At 50.1% G+C, this 18,376-nt stretch overlaps 1 protein-coding gene across 1 annotated transcript in view; it reads left to right on the top strand.

Annotated features, from left to right (window-relative positions):
• Positions 1–15,801, top strand: part of ARHGAP22 (Rho GTPase activating protein 22) — a 39,202-nt gene extending 23,401 nt beyond the window's left edge. The window contains exons 5-10 of the mRNA XM_056850542.1: positions 1,886–2,093; positions 6,442–6,574; positions 9,404–9,477; positions 10,816–10,937; positions 12,105–12,921; positions 15,573–15,801. Coding sequence (XP_056706520.1) covers positions 1,886–2,093; positions 6,442–6,574; positions 9,404–9,477; positions 10,816–10,937; positions 12,105–12,921; positions 15,573–15,801 — 1,583 coding nt within the window. The remainder of the gene's footprint in view (positions 1–1,885; positions 2,094–6,441; positions 6,575–9,403; positions 9,478–10,815; positions 10,938–12,104; positions 12,922–15,572) is intronic.
• Positions 15,802–18,376: the final 2,575 nt, after the last annotated feature.

Below are 18,376 nucleotides of genomic sequence, written 5' to 3'. Positions count from 1 at the left end.
CCAGAAGCATCAGGAACTATCGTACTCGACTCTGATCTGAACCGGGTTTGATTCCCCACTCCTCCACGTGGCTAATCTGGTGAACTGGGTTGGTTTCCCCACCCCTACATACAAAGCCAGCTGGGTGACCGTGGGCAAGTCACAGCTCTCTTAGAGCTCTCTCAGTCCCACCTACCTCACAGGGTGTCTGTTGTGGGGCGGGGAAGGGAAGGTGATTGTAAGCCTGTTTGAGTCTCCCTTAAGTGGTAGAGAAAGTAGGCATATAAAAACCACCTCTTCTTCTTCTTCTTCTCCTTCTTCATCAGGAGGGACAAAGTTAGGGTCCTAACTAGCTGAGAGAGAGAGAAAGAGAGAGACGACAGCCTTTTATGCAGGGACCTTTCCCCACGGTCACCCTACCGACTGCTTCAGGGCTTCCTTTTGATTATACATGCCTTTTCCACCTGTCGCCTCACAGGGAGGTCACCTCACTCTCCCTGCGTGTTTTGCCTGTTTTTTTCCAGATTCTGGCTAAAACAGCATCTGGGAAACACGGGCAAAAACACGCAAGGCGAGCAAGGCGACCTCTGACAGGCGGGAAAGGTGTGCATAATAAAAAAGGAAGCCCTGAAACAGTCGGCGGGGGTGACCGCAGGGAAATGCCCCTGCATAAAAGGCCTATGCAGGAAACATCTGAGAAGAGGCAGGATCTTGCCCTAAGAGTAGGGCAAGACAGATCTGGAGACAGACCTGAAATGACACTTAACAGGAGAGAAGATGCTGACCTCGCTATCTGGTCTAATGGTCTTCTCGCTGCCCCCTGCAAGGTCTTCTTCTCTTCTTTGAACACCAGACATTGCCTGTTCCAACATTCACACCCTTAATCCTTTTCCGCATGTCCCCACCCCACCCCGGGTCAGTTCTGGCCCCATACTGCTTTGGTTTCTCCCCTGATTTCCGCATGCATTTTTGGATTTTCACGTTGGATTTTTTTTGTTTTGTTTTCCCCTGGTTTTTTTCTGGCATTTTTGAGACCACTTTGACCCCAGTCTTCTTTCCAGAAGCTGATTTTTAGTCTGCTTTTCCCTCGTGCGTAATGTTTCTGTTGGTTTTCTTTGTACCACCCAGCTCCAGCCCTCTCCTGCCCCTCTCCCTGAAGACAAGTGGTTTTGATTTTTCTTTCTTTCTTTTAAAAAAAGACTCTAAAATATCAATATGTAGTTGTGACAATGGGTTTAGTGGGTTCTCTGTGCTCCCAGTTTTTATTTTTTATTTTGTTTTTTAAAAGAAGTCTCCTCCTCCTCCTCCCCTTGCAAAGATATGCCTTTTTCCTTATAGGGAAGGGGCTAGAGCAGGGGTGTCAAACATACAGCCTGTGTGGCTGGATTTGCCCCCGAGAGCTCTTATCCAGCCCGCAAGCCAGCCAAGGTAGCCACCCCCCTGTTCCTGATAGGGTTGCCAACCTCCAGGTACTAGCTGGAGAGCGCCTTCTATTACAACTGATCTCCAGCAAATAGTGATCAGTACACCTGGAGAAAATGGCTGTTTTGGCAATTGGACTCTATGGCATTGAAGTCCCTCCCCTCCCCAAATCCCACCCTCCTCAGGCTCCACCCCCAAAAACCTCCCGCCGGTGGTGAAGAAGGTCCTCCATGCAAGAACCGGGTCATTACTGACCCATGGGGTGACGTCACATCCCGACGTTTCCTAGGCAGACTTTGTTTATGGGGTGGTTTGCCAGTGCCTTCCCTGGTCATCTTCCCTTTACTCCCAGCAAGCTGGGTACTCGTTTTACCGACCTCGGAAGGATGGAAGGCTGAGTCAACCTTGAGCCGGCTACCTGAAACCAACTTCCATTGGAAACCGCAGATAATCACAGATAATGTTTGTTTTCCCCCTTTGGTAGGCATCTTTGGTCAACGCTTGGAAGACACCATCCAGTATGAAAAGAAGTACGGGCAGCACCTGGCTCCGCTCCTGGTGGAGCAATGTGCAGATTTTATCCGGGAGCACGGCCTCTCGGAGGAAGGGCTATTCCGTATGCCTGGGCAAGCCAATCTGGTTAAAGACCTGCAGGAGTCCTTTGACTGTGGGGAGAAGCCTCCTTTGGACAGGTGAGTAGGCATCTTTTAACGAGTCCCGACGGAGAGATTCAAAGCCCTCCACATATCATAGAATCATAGAGTTGGAAGTGACCACCAAGGTCATCTAGTCCAACCCCCTGAACAATGCAGGGAATTCACACTATCTCCTCCCCACTCCCCCAGTGACCCCTACACCATGCCCAGAAGATGGCCATTAAAAAATCCTCCAGGATCCCTGGCCTGGAGAAAAATAGCTTCCTGACCCTAAAGTGGTGATTGGCATTATCCTGGGGATGTAAGAAAGAGCCACGAGAATCAAGCACTGGCACAATCCTTCCTGCCATCCCTCTCATGAACTGTCTAAGTTCACAAAATCAACATTGCTGTCAGATGATCATCTAGCCTCTGCTTAAAAACCTCCAGGGAAGGAGCACTTACCATCTCCTGGGAAAGCCTGTTCCACTGAGGAACCGCTCTAACTGTTAGAAAATGATTCCTGATGTCTAGATGGAAACTCTTTTGATTTAATTTCAACCGGTTGGTTCTGGTCCGACCTTCTGGGGCAACAGAAAACAACTCGGCACCCTCCTCTACATGACAGCCCTTCAAGTACTTGAAGATGGTTATGTCCCCTCTCAGTCATCGCCTCTCCAGGCTAAACAATACCGAGCTCTTTCAACCTTTCCTCATAGTACTTGTTCTCCAGACCCGTCACCATCTTCGTTGCCCTCCTCTGGAAACGTTCCAGCTTGTCCTTCTTGAATTGTGATGCCCAAAACTGAACACAGTACTCTAGGTTAGATCTATCCAGAGCAGAGTAAATCTGCAAGATCTACTGTTTTCTTCTTACTTTGGATGTAACTTCATCTCTGAATGCCATGCAGAAATCAGAGGCAGCTACTGAGTCAGTATCAAATTACCTATATACCTAAGTGCCATCAAGTCTCAACTGGCTTATGGCGACCCCAGCGAGGGGCTTTCAAGGCAAGTGAGAAGCAGAGGTGGTTTCCCTTCTAAGTACCGACCCTGCTTAGATTCCAAGATCTGACAAAATCAGGCGATACCATGCCACCTTCTCTCGTAGTATCAGATTACTCAATCTGATCTGACCCCAAATCTCGCCCCGGAAGCTCCTCAGAGAACCATAACCATCTGACACAACATGCCGTAGACCTTCTTCCACCATTTCCAGACATGCACCACTGATGCACGCAAAAGCAATTCTGACACATTTTTTCCTAACAGCTGTCCCTGCCCTCAGCTCTCTCAGATTTGTTAAGAATTCCTCTGAATGCCAGCCTCTGTAGTGACCCTGGACTTCCTCGTGGTCTCCCATCCAAATACTAGCCAAGGCCGTCTCTGCTCAGCTTCTGAGATCTGATGAGCTTGGGCTAACCTGGGTTATCCAGGTCAGGGCTCCTAGAGTACCTGGAATTAAAAAGGTGTGAAATGTAGTCTAAGGCAACATTCAGGAGTGGGACAGGGAAAATCTGATCACCCCAGAAGATGGCAGCCTCTCTGTTTCAGACTGTGTTCCTCTCAGCAGCCACTGAAGCATCTTTGTGTGGATGTAGGAGATTGATCCTCAAGATTAGGTTTGCTCCTTAAGATTAGGTTTGAAGAACACTGGACATTTGGCGTGGCATCAGGCGAAGGGGATATTGGTCTGGTCAACAACAGTTTCCTTTCATTTTCCATCTCTTCTATTGGTGGCAGGAAGAAGTGATCCGTTGCATGGAAATGGATGGAAGGAGCTAGGCTTACCAGGTCCCTCCTCTCCTTTGGTGGGAGGTTTTTGGGGTGGAGGGTGAGGTGTGATCATTCATGCACGCAGCCATGCCGACGCGATTGCAGCACTTCCGGTTTACACCCGGAAGTGCTTCATCGCAACAGGGCTTTTACCACTCTAACTGGGAGTTGGAGTGGTAAACAGCCCCTTGTGATGCGGCGCTTCCGGGTGTAAACCGGAAGTGACATGGCACCTCCGGCAGGCGCGTGTGCACCTGTTGATGAGCTTGGTCGGTGGGCAGCCAGGTGGCACTTGGCAACCCTAGAAGGAGCTTTGGGCAGAGCCAAGGATCTTGCCCACCTAATGTGGCTGTTAGGTCGGTTCAAGAATCTTAGAGGCACAGAAATGCAGTCAGTCAGAGCGATATCTGCTGCCAGACCTGGTTTGCTATGAATTTAGAGTATGGAATATGCTCAACTTGAGCAGGGCTATTAAAGATAGGACATTTTGAAGGACATTGATTCATAGGGTCACCATGGGTCGGAAGCGACTTGACTGCAATTAACACACACACAATATTCTCAATGTATGGCCTAAACTATGAAATTGGGGCATTGTAAAGAGCCAGCGTGGTGTAGTGGTTAAGAGCGGTGGACTCTAATCTGGAGAACCAGGGTTTGATTCCCCACTCCTATTCATGAGGCCTGCTGGGTGACCTTGGGCTAGTTCTCTCTGAACACTGTCAGCCTCACCTACCTCACAAGGTGTCTGTTGTGGGGAGAGGAAGAGAAGGAGATTGTAAGTTGGTTTGGTTCTGCCTTAAGTGGTAGAGAAAGTCGGCATATAAAAACCAACTCTTCTTCTTCTTCTTCTTCTTTTTCTTCGTGATCTCTGCAGCCAGCCCTGGCGTCTATTGCTATAAATTTAGAGCATGGAATATTCTCAATATATGGCCTAAACTATGAAATTAGCACATTGTAGGTCATAGTTATGACATGCAATCTCAGGCTGAAATGAGAATGCAGTTTTCTGACGCTTTTCTCAACAGTTGTTTAAAACCCAGAAGCTGCACCCAAGTGGGAAAGTGGTACACAAACTGAAGAAGTCAACTCCCGTTAATCACTCTTCCCAAGAATTTTATTTCCCCTTGGGGAGAAGATATCGGGAGTCGGGACTTCCTCACATCCTTCCCTCTGCAGGAACTGATGGGAACAGGAAAGGAGTGAGCGGTCTCTCTCCAAATGCCTTTCTTCCACTTGAACATAGAAATCCTACTCCCACAGCTCTGGATCAAAACCAACAGAGCAGACAACTGAGGAGAAATCACAACACTCCTCTATGTGTAGTGTGAAATTGGAGCCTTTCTCTCTCTGTGTGCCTTGTGGACCAATTCAAGTCATGTCTTGAAACCCCCAGCTTGGTGTTGTGAAGGGTTTTCTTTGAGGCCTCACATCCTTCAGGCAGCTGTAGAAATTATAGACTAGAGATACCAACTCTGGGTCAAGAAATTCCAAGAGATTTCGGAGTGGAGCCTGGAGAGGTCAAGGTGGGGGAGAGGAAGGACCTCAGCAGGGTGTAATGCCATAGGTCTTTTACGCATGGCCGTTTCCCTCATGGTCCCCCCTCCGACAACTTGGGGTCTTTGTTTGGATTACGCATGCCGTTTCCGACCATCAGCGGCCGCCTCGCTCTCCCCCTGCGTTCCCCCCTGTATTGCTGGCGTTTTGAGGGACTCATTTTATTTTGAATTTGAAAACACGGGCAAATCATGGGGAAACGCAGGGGGAGAGCGAGGCGGCCTCTGATGGTCAGAAACAGCATGCGTAATCCAAACAAAGACCCCAAGTTGTCGGAAGGGTGACCATGAGGGAAACGGACATGCGTAAAAGCCCATAGAGTTTACCCTTCAGAGCAGCCATTTCCTCCAGAGGAACTGAGGTCAGTTGAAATTCCAGGGGATCTCCTGGACCCTCCAGAGGTTGGCAACCCTATTCTGTGCAGGCTTGACTCCTGATTAGGGGGCTAGAGCAACTGCCCTATGAGGAGCGGTTAAAACGCGTCGCTTAGGGCTGTTTAGCTTGGAAAGAAGGTGGCTGAGGGGAGACATGGTAGAGGTCTATAAAATTATGCATGGTATGGAGAGAGTGGGCAGGGAGAAGCTTTTCTCCCTCTCTCATAATACTAGAACGTGGGGCTCGTCTGCTGAAGCCGGAGGGTGAGAGATTCAAAACAGATAAAAGGAAGTATTTCTTCCCGCAACACATAGTTAAATTGTGGAAACTCCCTGCCCCAAAATGTGGTGATGGTTGCCAACTTGGAAGGCTTTAAGAGGGGAGTGGACATGTTCATGGAGGAGAGAGCTATCCACGGCTACTAGTCAAAATGGATACTGGTCATGATGCATATCTAATCTCTCCAGGATCAGAGGAGCATGCCTGTTATATGAGGTGCTGTGGAGCACAGGCAAGAGAATGCTTCTGCAGCCAACTTGTTTGTGGGCTTCCTAGAGGCACCTGGTTGGCCCCTGTGTGAACACACTGCTGGACTTGATGGGCCTTGGTCTGATCCAGCAGGGCTTTTCTTATGTTCTTACGTTCTTATGTTCTGGTGCTGACCCCCACCCCCTATTCCTCCCTTGTCCTGTTGCAGGAATACTGATGTCCACACAGTTGCATCTGTTCTTAAGCTGTACCTCCGGGAGCTTCCAGAGCCTGTCATTCCTTTTGCCAGATATGAAGATTTCCTGTCCTGTGGGCAGCTGCTCTCCAAAGACAGAGGAGAGGTTGGTGGGCTCAGTCTATTGAACTTCATTGCACTGGGAGAGGCTGGGCTGTGTGTGTATGTTTTATGAGCTGATATGATATTATTATTGAGGGACAGCATGGTGTAGTGGTTAATATTGGCAGACTCTAATCTGGTGAACTCCCAACTCCTCCACATGATTTGATTCCCCACTCCTCCACATGAACGGCAGACTCTAATCTGGAGAACTGGGTTGTACTATGCCTATTAAAGGTTATTGAACTGAACTGAATTGAACTAGGTTCGATTCCCCACTCCTGTACATGAAGGCTGCTGGGTGACATTGGGCCAGTCACAGTTCTCTCCAGCTCTCAACCCCACCTACCTCACAAGATGCCTGTTGTGGGAACGGAAGGAAAGACGATTGTAAGCCACTTTGAGACTCCTTAAAGGTAGAGAAATCCGGTGTATAAAACCAACTCTTCTTCTTAGAATCATTGAGTTGGAAGGGGTCATGCAGGCCATCTAGTCCAACCCCCCTTCTTAATACATAATCAACCTAGACTAGAGCATCCCTGAAAAGTGTTTGTCTAGCCTCTGCTTAAAGATCACCACCTCCCTAGGTAGCTGATTCCACTGTCGAACAACTTACTCTAATTCCCCCCCAATATCCATCCAGTACCTGCAATTTAAACCCATTATTGCGAGTCCTATCCTCTGCTGCCAACAGGAACAGCTCCCTGCCCTCCTCTAAGAGACAGCCCTTCAAAATACTTCAAGAGAGCGATCATGTCCTCCCTCAACCTCCTCGTCTCCAGACTGAACATTCCCCAACTCCCTCAGCCTTTCCTCGCAGGGCTTGGTCTCCAGGCCCCCGATCATCCTCGTCGCTCTCCTCTGCACCCACTCCATTCTGCCCACATCCTTTTTAAAATGGAGCCTCTTCTTCTCCCTGGCCAGCTAACTGTAGCCCAATCAGGACTTTCTGGTCTTATGCATGAATGACCAGTTAGACGCCCCAGGTGAGAACTTTGACTACAGTCTGAGATCTTTAAAAGGAAAAGGTCTTTATTTACTAGAATGCAATCTCAGTCCAGTACAACGCACCGGAAAATGCTATGCTAAAACAACACAGTGTTACAGAACTAAGAAAAGAAAGGTAAACATGAGATTCAGTTGTACAGTCGCTGGCGTTGCCTTGGCATTCCCTTCCAGGGAATGGACGCAAGCCCACTGGAACGTTGAAAACAGAGGCTGGTGAAGGCTGGCTCCACTCCATTTCTCCTCTCATTCCTCAGTTCTTGGCTTGCACCCCACTGACAGGGTGTCCAGACCTTTTAACCCTTCCTGTCCCAGCTGTGATGAGTCCCCACATGTGCTAGCTGGCTCCTTTTCTCCGATCAAATTAAGGCGCAAGTCCCCAAACCTTCATCAGAGTATCCAAATAGCCATCTGTCTTGCTTCTTCCTGGCAGGTGGAGAAATCCTGCCTGTTTGTCTCCGTAAAGGAAAACTCATCTCCTCTCAGCCTGAAATCAGAGTAGTTTTTATGGCTCTGTTCCTAGGAAATAACAGTTCCTCTGAAATCAGGAGGAGGAGGAGGAGAAGGGTTTTTATATACCGACTTTCTCTACCGCTTAAGGAAGAATCAAACCGGCTTACAATTACCTTCCCCTCCCCACAACAGACACCCTGTGAGGAAGGTGGAGCTGAGAGAGCTGTGACTAGCCCAAGGTCACCCAGCTGGCTTCATGTGTAGGAGGTGGGAAACAAATCCAGTTCACCAGATTAGCCTCCGCCGCTCATGTGGAGGAGTGGGGAATCAAACCCGGTTCTCCAGAGTCCACTGCTCCAAACCACTGCTCTTAACCACTACACCACGCTACACCAGGATACGTTAATCAAGGTATCCTGCATCCCTCTCTTATAACAGTGAGAAGGCTCCAGGGGTTAGTGTTTACCCAAATAGGTCCCCTTTGGAGGAGGAGAGCAAGTCTAGGGGATATTCTGGTATCTTTGTCATATTTCCTTTATTTACACAGGTAGGAAAACAGCGCAGGGGGGCAGCAAAGATGCACTGCTGGAGGGCTGCAGCTCTAACAACCCACATTAGATCACCAGAGAGAATGACCCTTAGGCCCAAGATGTTTCACCCTTCTCATCAGTGGCGGTCTGAGATTCGTTTGGGCAGAGTGGAGAGTGTGCCCGAGGAAGGCCAGTGGAGAAGAACGAACCATAGACATTGAGAACCAGGGAGGAGACCCCTACAAGATAGAGGCTGGGAGTCACAATGTGCACTGTAAGACAGGGGTGGGTGCCCCCCCCCCCATAAAGGCACACTGTGTGTGTGTTGGGGGGATTACTAGGTAGCCGGCACTGTGATACCTAGAATCACAGAACCATAGAGTTGGAAGGGACCACCAGGGTCAACCCCCTGCACAATGCAGGAAATTCCAAATTACCTCCCCCCCACACACACCCAGTGACCCCTACTCCATGCCCAAGATGCCTTCCCTCTCATCATCTGCTTAAGGTCATAGAATCAGCATTGCTGACAGATGGCCATCTAGCCTCTGCTTAAAAACCTCCAGGGAAAGAGCATCTACCACCTCCCAAGGAAGCCTGTTCCACTGAGGAACCGCTCTAACTCTTAGAAATTTCTTCCTAATGTCTACACGGAAACTCTTTTGATTTAATTTAAACCCGTTGGTTCTGGTCTGACCTTCTAGAGCAACAGAATACAACTCGGCACCCTCCTCTATATGACAGCCTTCAATTACTTGAATATCGTTGAAGGGTGCTTGGCCATATATTGACAAATGGTCTCTGGAGCCCTTTGTTGATGCTGCCACTATGGTCTCTTCTTTCAGGGTACCCTGGAACTGGCCCGGCAGGTGAAAAATCTTCCTCAGGCCAACTACAACCTTCTCAAGTACATCTGCAAGTAAGTCATGCTCCTGAGAGCTGGTGGGATCTCTGGCTCAAGTGGCAGGCGTTGTCTTCATGACCGCATGTCCTCCCTCTCCCTGCCCTGGAACGTGATTTGTGCAACATTCTTCTGAGTGTCTCACCTTTCCCTCAGAGAGCACAGGGAGGTAGCCCTGACGGAGAGATGTTGAGGCCTGGCAACTATTACAGGTTCCTATGGAATTCAACAGGCTGCAAGTGCGGCCCCCTCTCTGCTCCTGCTCTGCTACGGGGAGGGTGGGGGTTTCAATGTTTCCCCCTTCCTCTCCCATTGAAAACGACTGCCTTTGGCTACAATTTCAAATGTGCCGTATTTGAAAAGTACTTGCCCCCCAGTCTTCATTCCCCAGTGAGCGAAACCATTTCTGGGGCAGAATTGCTCAACTTGCATCAAACGTTATGGAGGGGATCCAGCCAGGGTTGCCAACTCTAGGTTGGGAAATGCCTGGAGCTTTCAGGGGTGGAGCCTGAGGAGGGTGGGGTTTGGGGAGGGGAATGTCGAGGGCTGCCAATCTCCAGGTACTATATAACTATATAGAGATCAGTTCACCTGAAGAAAATGGCCGATTGGGCAATTGTACTCAATGGCATTGAAGTCCCTTCCCTCTCCAAACCCCACCCTCCTCAGGCTCCACCCCAAAAACCTCCCACCGGTGGCAAAGAGGGACCTGGCAACCCTAGTTATGGATGGGATCTAGGGTTGCCAACCTCCAGATAGTAGTTGGAGGTTTTTAAGAAGAGGTTAGATGGCCATCTGTCAGCAATGCTGATTCTATGACCTTAGGCAGATGATGAGAGGGAGGGCACCTTGGCCATCTTCTGGGCATGGAGTAGGGGTCACTGGGTGTGTGTGGGGGAGGTAGTTGTGAATTTCCTGCATTGTGCAGGGGGTTGGACTAGATGACCCTGGTGGTCCCTTCCAACGCTATGATTCTGTGATCTCCCGCTATAACAACTGATCTCCAGCCAATAGAGATCAGTTCACCTGGAGAAAATGGCCACTTTAGCAATTGGACTCTATGACATCTAAATCCCTCCCCTCTTCAGGCTCCGCCCCAAAAACCTCTCGCCGGGGGCAAAGAGCAACCTGGCAACCTTAATGGGATCCAGGTAGGGTTACCAGCTTCAGGTGGAGCCTGAGGAGGGGGATATCCAACATTTCCCATGATTCATTGAGCAGGAAGGAAAGTCCAGCTGGGACTTCTGAGCCCAGATAATTATCCTCTGCCCACTCTTATTGTGAGAGGAGTTGGCAATAAGTAAACCTCTTACTTTCTCTGTCTTTTCCCCCCCTCTTTGGTGGGGGCTTTTCAAGATTTCTTTATGAAGTGCAGACTCACTCCAGCTTTAACAAGATGAGTGTCCAGAACCTGGCTACCGTGTTTGGTCCCAATATCCTCCGCCCCCCGAAAGAAGACCCAGTCACTATAATGGAAGGTAGGCATGCTACGATCCTCAGGTGCCCGATTACGAGTGAATGCGCAAAGCCCAACAGCTCCAGAATGTGAGGGGACTTCCAGACGTTTCACCTAAAGACCGTGCTGAATGTACAAGCAGAATTGTGGTGCAAAATACTTGACATTTGAAAAGGACAATTATTTATCGATCTGCACGGCTAACAAGAACTTTAGTTACTTGCTTCATTTACAGGCTTCCTTTCTCAACGAGACTCAAGGGTAGGGTTCCCAGGTCCCTCTTCGCCACTGGCAGGAAGTTTTTAGGGTGGAGCCTGAGGAGGGCGGGGTTTGGGCAGGCGAGGGACTTGGATGCCATAGAGTCCAATTGGCAAAGCAACCATTTTCTCCAGGGGAACTGAGCTCTATCGGCTGGAAATCTCCAGCTAGTTGTAAGCACTTGTCCCCATGGTAGTCCCACAAACAGCATCCAGAGACAAGGAGTCCAAAAGAGAGCTGATTTATTGGAAAACACACTGGTATGCAGAGCTTACAGGTCCATTGGCATGAATGGCAATTGGGAGCACAGTGCAGGCCTATAAGGAAAAGTATTAGTCACAATGGGTCAAGGCGGCCCCCCTTTTACCGAGGAGTTGTTCCCATGGGAGATAGCGCTGGAACAGGAATTCAGCGGTTAGCAAGGTCGACCTTGAGAGGCACCTGGTGGAATCGAAACTAAAACAGTCACAGTCTTACAGGCTGCTGAGAGCAAAGGAAAGCAGGCCTGACACTAGTACCTGGAGGTTGGCAACCCTAGACATCCCCCTTTCCAAACCTCAGGCTCCCTAATCAAGGGGGATTACAAAATCTAAAAACTATGCAATAAATAGGGTGGTCAGGTCCCCCCTCTCCTCCAGCGGGAGGGCTGGGGCAATGATCCCCCGCACGACGCGTTGACATCACTTCTGTGACAGGACACTTTAGCATTCAAACCACCCAAAACGCTAGCTGGAGTTGGTGAACCTAATTCCTGCCTTTGTCCCTTGCCTTTCCTCCAGGATTTTAGCTTCATCACCCTGGCAGGGAGGTGAAGCTGATATCCGTGTGGACCCGGGACCTGGCAACCCTAGAGTGGACCCCATAATGCCAATGTCTTGCTCTGAAATGCTGCCCGTCTTCTCTCCTGACAAGCATCCTGTTTCCCACCCAGGCACTTCCCACATTCAGCACCTGATGACTGCCTTGATAGGTGAGCATCGACAGATCTTCGGTGCCTCTTCGGCAGTTCTGGCTGACAGCCCCGCCTCGGACTGGATCTCGAAGGAGGGCAAAGGTGGGAGCCAGTGGGGAAATACCCTTTCCGGCCTGGTTTGCTTGCCTTCGGTGGGCGCCCCTTCCCCGCTCAAGGCCCCGACCCTGGGCAATCAGCCTGCCGTGAGTCCTGGCATGCGAGAACAGACTTCACCCACCGGGAAACACTCCTGTTGCCAACCAGGAACCAAGTCGCTCGGTCCCAAAGAGGACAGCTCTTCTATGGACGTCCCCAGTTTACCTTCTGGTGGGAACGGGCTTCGGAACGGATTGTCTTCTCTTCAGAGCCAACTAAGAGCCCCCTCGCGAGGGCCGGCTAGAGACTCCAGTTCCTCACACAGACTCTCCATCTATGACAACGTCCCCGCCACCAGCCTCTCCGGCAGCATGCAGGGCAGCGCCGGCACCTCCTGGGGAGGCTCTCTGGCCGGTGAATCTGCCAGCAGCTGTGCCGCCTGCAGGGCGAGCGACTCCTCGGCTCTAAGCTCCCTGCAGACCGAGTGGGCTGCGCGGGGCTCCTCCCTGCACAGTGCCGGCTACCTGGAGAACAGCACCGAGCGCTCAGACACGTGCTTCAGCGGCAGCAGCGAACGCCAGAGCATGGTAGCTGCTTCCAGGGACTCAGTCGCCTGCTCAGGAGCCCTGCAGAACCTGGTGGTGGAACTGAAGGCAGAGCTGAGCAAGCAGAGCATTGACTACGAGGCCAGCCTCCGAAGGTAAGAAGAAGACTAGACGGGGGTTGGACTAGATGACCCTGGTGGTCCCTTCCAACTCTATGATTCTATACGGAGAAGAGTTGGTTTTTATACGCTGACTTTCTCTACCACTTAAGGGAGACTCAAACAGGCTTGCAATCACCTTCCCCTCCCCACAACTGACACCCTGTGAGGTAGGTGGGGTTGAGAGAGCTCTGAAAGAGCTGTGACTTGCCCAAGGTCACCTAGATGGCTTCATGTGGAGGAGTGGGGAATCAAACCCAGTTCTCCAGATCAGAGTCCACCGCTCCAAACCACCGATCTTAACCACTACACCATGCTGGCTCTCGAGGTTTGGCTCTAAGTTTGCTCTGGAAGGCAGAGGAGCAGATGGGAGAGAGGTAGGGTTGCCAGCCTCCAGGTGGCAGCTGGAGATCTCCCGCAATTTCAACTGATGTCCAGGTGACGGAGATCAGTTCCCCTGGAGAAAAATGGCCACTTTGGAAGGTGGGCTTTATGGCAATATATCCCATTGAAGTCCCTCCCCTCCCCAAGCCCCATCCTCCTTAGCTCCACCCCCAAAATCTCCTGGTATTTCCCAACCTGGAGCTGGCAACCCTAAAGAGAGGCCAGGCATGACCCAGTGGGAAATGTGGGAGAGGTAGGGATGCCAGGCCCCAGTGGGGAGTGGGGAATCCCCTGCCCCTGCCACCATTTTGCATGCCAGCAGGGGGGCTTACCAGCAGCGGGGGAGGTCTATACCAGCATCTCAGCGTTGTCGCCGGGAATGCAGCGGCATCATATCTGGCAAGCACCACAACTGATGCCGGGGCGCTCTGCTACTTACTTAGGCGAAACTAAGTGCAAACTGAGGGGAGCAGCCAGAATCTAACTCCTGTTTTCAGAAGAAGGTTGAGAACAGTGAAGGGGTACAGCCTAGATACAGACTGCTGTTCAGCTCCCAGGTCTGCATCTACCGTATTTACTGGAAAGGAAGGCAACCCTGGATGTAAGACGACCCCCTCCCCCTCTCCCCATAAAATTGTTATACCCAAAAAGATTTTTATTATGGGACCATAACGGTATCTATCACTTGTATGAAAATTGAAGAGGACCCTCCCTTTTTTTGATGAGGTGGGGGGGGGGAACTAGTTTTGCTTTTCAGTAAACACAGTACAAATCCCAACTGTGTTTTTTTAAAAAAATATTCTATATTTTATCTATGTTGTAAGCTGCCTTGAGCGCCATGAAGGAGGAAGAAGGCTAACAAATGTTTTATATATATATATTTTTAAAAACCACTCTGTAGGCAAGGGGTTCCCCAACCTTTTCCAGCCTGAGGGGGCACCTTGGGAATTCTGACTCAGGGCGGTGAGCCCAGTTACCAAATGGCGGCCACAGGAGGTGGAGCCAACCACGTTCTTGTATAGCTGTTCCATTTTGCAGCAGTGCAAATGAGTATAGGGAAACCTTCCTCACATCTCTTGAAAGCTTCAACTTACGGAGAGCGTTTGCAGCGTATGTAAGCATGCAGTGAAGGGTCAGTGTCACTGATTAAACATAAAGTTGCCTTTACTGAGGGAACCACGTTTTAGGATAGGGAAGCTGAGAGACAGAGCTTTGCACACTAGACATTGCAACTGTTCTAACACAACCTTCACTGGCAACGAAACATTGCCAGGGACAATGGACTGATTGCTCTTTGATTACCTTAGAACCAGTGTCTGGACCGAGCACCTCTGTATGTCCTCTTGCAGGGGACAGTAGTTCCCTATTCAAAACCTCTTTGCAATACAGGTTTCGGGGGGGGGGGGGCAAAAAGAAGCCAGTGGTGCCAGAACCGGTGTTTGGACCGGGCACCGCTGTATGTCTTCTTGGAGGGGACAGTCTCTGGAGTGTGGAAATGTATCATTTGAGGTGGTCCAAAGATTATTTGGGGGTGCAGCTGAGCCCCAGTGTCTGTATGTGCATCTGTCCTGGGTCACCCCCCCTTGGGAGCAGCTGGCACAAGAACCAGACCTTGGACCAGAACTCAGCATGCGCCATCATGGAGGGCACAGTCCCCTAAATGTGGGGGTGTCTGATATGTGGTGGTCCAATCCATATTTTGGGGTGCAGAGCTTTTAAATTGTCCTCAAAAAAATTCAGGAATTAGGAAATGTGAATAAGGAACTGGGAATAGGGAATGAACTGGGAATAAGTAACCAACTTCAGCCTCCTATAGGGTTGCCATATCTGGGCTGGGAAATACCTGGAGATTTTGGGGGATGGAGCCTGAAGAGGGGGGTTTGGGGAGGGGAAGGACTTCAGTGGGGCCAAATGCCCTAGAGTCCACCTTCCAAAGCTGCCATTTTCTCCAGGGGAACTGCTGTCTGTTGCCCGGAGATCAGTTGTAATAGCGGGAGATCTCCAGCCACCACCTGGAGATTGGCAACCCTAAGCAGAAGCTCTGTTTAAGAGGATGCCTTTTAATCTGCCCCAGTCCATCAGAATCCCTGCTGGTAAATACCCCATCTAGCCCCTCCCACTTTCTAAAAGCACCAGAAAAAGATGTCGGCGGGTACCATGGTGCCCATGGGAACCATGTTGGGGACCCCAGCTGTAGGCTTTATTTATTTCCTTATTTGGTGACTCCAACTTTCTAATGCCATCTCTCGGCTTTTTCTTTTAAGGGTTGAAGAAACCAGCGCAGAATTGAAGAAACTGGTAGCGAAGCTGGAAGAAGAGCTGGACCGAGAGAAGAAGAAATATCGGATGCTGGAGATCAAACTCAGGAACTCCGAACGGGCTTGTGAAGACGCGAACAAGAGAAACCGACTCCTGCAGAAAGAGATGGAAGACTTCTTTGCGACTTTAGGGAATTTAACGGCAGAAAGGCCAGCAGACGGAGCACCAAATTAAAATGGGTAGCAAGGCAATGATCCGTTTCTCCCCCCACCCACCCCCCGTGTGCCCTGTGCCATTCCGCTCCATTCTAGCAGAATGGGTACCCAGGATAACGCTTCGGCGGTATGCAATAGTGTTTGCTGTTCTACAGGTTTATCAAGACTGTGGCATTGGGGGCCATCAGGGAAATGGTTAGTCTGAAGGCGAATTAAGAGACTGCTGAGGACGAGGCAGAGGCAAGCTTCTAGTTTCAGAAGGACATGGGGCCGTTCTTTGGCCACGGTTGTGTTTGCATTCCGGTACCGTCCCTCTAGAAGTAGTGCCGGGCACGGTTGCAAAGGGCCCCCAGCCGACTCAGGGCACAACCCTCCGCCAAAGGCATGCGCATTCTTCTCTGGCCAGAGGGCACTGCATTCTCTTGGCCACGATGTTCTGCTGATCTGTTAAATTAAAAGGAGCTTGAAACTTTTTCTTTGACTCATTCCTGGTCGTTCGAAGTAGGGCTTGCATGAGCCACGAATAGGGTTGCCAATCTCCAGGTACTAAAACTGAAAAAAACAGCACTATTAACTGAACTAGAAAAATGCATCTATCAAATATAAAAAAGACTCAAGGTACTGGATGCTAAACATTTACTTGTGAAAGTGATATCAGTGTGAAAGCCCTGCCTATCTACACATATACCACAGGTACAATATATACAATACGTAGAAAATATACACTTCCAATGTACAATTTCAAACCAACAAGTACTGTAACTGAAGCACCAAAAATAGGAACGCTGTTCAGCCTGAGAACGGAAGGTTACCAGCCCTAAATCTTACTTCTCTGTGTGAAATAATCCCCAAAGCAATCCCGAGATAGTTACAGTTTTGAAAGTTCCCCTTTGTTAAGTTTGGGTTCCTACCTCCATATTGAGTCCCCCCGCCCGACTTCATATTAAGGCATCTGGGATAATTTGTATGTGACACCCAGTGTAGTGTAGAGGTTAGAGAGTTGGATGAATATCAGGGAGAGCCAAGTTGAAATCCCCTCCCTGCCACAGAAACTGGTAGGCTGACCTTCAGCGAAGAACGTGAGACAAGTGGTACATAATTCTGTTCAAAAAAAACAAAATCAGTTGCATCTGGTGGAAGCCAGAAGCATCCCCACTAGACTGTAGCAAGCCAAAGAAACGTAGTGCAGAAAAAGTGCTTGAAGATGTCCAACACACCACGGCCTGTTAGTGTACTTGGGGGTAGGGGGTTCTCCAGAAGGAGAGGAGGGCAGGATGCTCTCACATCTAGCAGTTCCCATCAGGTGTACAAAGGATGGTGTCAGGCTGTTATCTCGGTTTCTCTGTCGCCTCTGTTCCTTTGCTGAACTGTCCAGACTTCAAGGACAGCGTCACATACCAAAGCCTGGGAACGCTACTCCTGGGAAAGTGTGCTCTGTTTATGCTTTGTGTGGTCTATAATCACCCGCCTTTTTGAAGCCTTATATTGCCAACTAATGAGCTAGACCCTCATAGCTGTCATCTTATCCTATATGCACTGTATAACCTATTTGACCAGTAAAAGCCATCTGCTTGGATTCTGACTGTCTCTGTGGTGATTTCTGGTTCATTGGGTCAAGAGCTGACATTATGACAGCTATATCTACAACTCTTCTTCAACGATCCCCTAGTCAGGCTAGAGCCCTGGAGGGTTCGCCTGCCACTCGGATAGGAGCTAGGAGGTCGCTCTCCGAGTGAACCGGGACTACTACTTCCTGGAACCCTGGAGTCCTCATGTGGGGATCCTACCCTTCTACAGGACATAGTCGCTGAACTTTTTAGGACTACTCTAGAGGCTTGCCGCTTGGAGGGACTGGTACAGACACAGTGGCAATCTCTAGTGAAAGTTCTCTGGATGTTAACCTCGGATGATACTAATACTCGTTTAGATCTCCAGGATTTTGATCAGTTGCTGGATGATGCCCGGCTGGCAACTGAGGACTTACAGGTACTAACCGGATTATTGGACAAACTTATTGCCCGTGAGTCTCTCCCATTCACGGCCCCTACTAACCTGGGAAAAGGTACCATGGCAGGAGCCTCAGGTCTTTCCCTGATACCCGATGCAGCTAGTTGTCAAGCTGAAGCCAAGCGGGCCGCTGTCCATACGGCCCTCCTCTTTGCGGATTGTACAAAGGATACTACGGTAGCCACCTTAGCCCAACGTTTGGCCTCGACGTTTGGGGCCGACGCACCTGCTATCGCGGTTCGGATACAACCATTGCTGGGCGGGGAACCCGACCCCATACTCTCACTCCTGGAAACAGAACTTTTACCGCACGTTACCGCAACTGAAGCTCTGAAACTCGAAGCCCGAAAGGTTCTCGAGGATAAAGAAGCTGCTGAAGCGGCTAAGGCGGCGGCCGAAGCCCAAGCCGCAAGGGATAAGGAGTTACAATTGGCTGCGGATCGTGCGCGGACCGGCGGTCGCCCTAAGGACACTGTAAAGAGCGGCCCTCCGTTAGGTCTGTCTTTTTCCCCGGTGTTTGTCCCGTCGCGCACGACCCAACGCGCACGCCGCCTTGCAGACCGACGCCAAGACTCCGGAGAGTCTGC

The sequence above is a fragment of the Euleptes europaea genome, chromosome 5, assembly GCF_029931775.1.
Source record: "Euleptes europaea isolate rEulEur1 chromosome 5, rEulEur1.hap1, whole genome shotgun sequence".
Taxonomy (NCBI): Eukaryota; Metazoa; Chordata; class Lepidosauria; order Squamata; family Sphaerodactylidae; genus Euleptes; species Euleptes europaea.
Note: the sequence above shows the minus strand (reverse complement) of the source record. Positions and strands in the feature narration are given on the sequence as shown.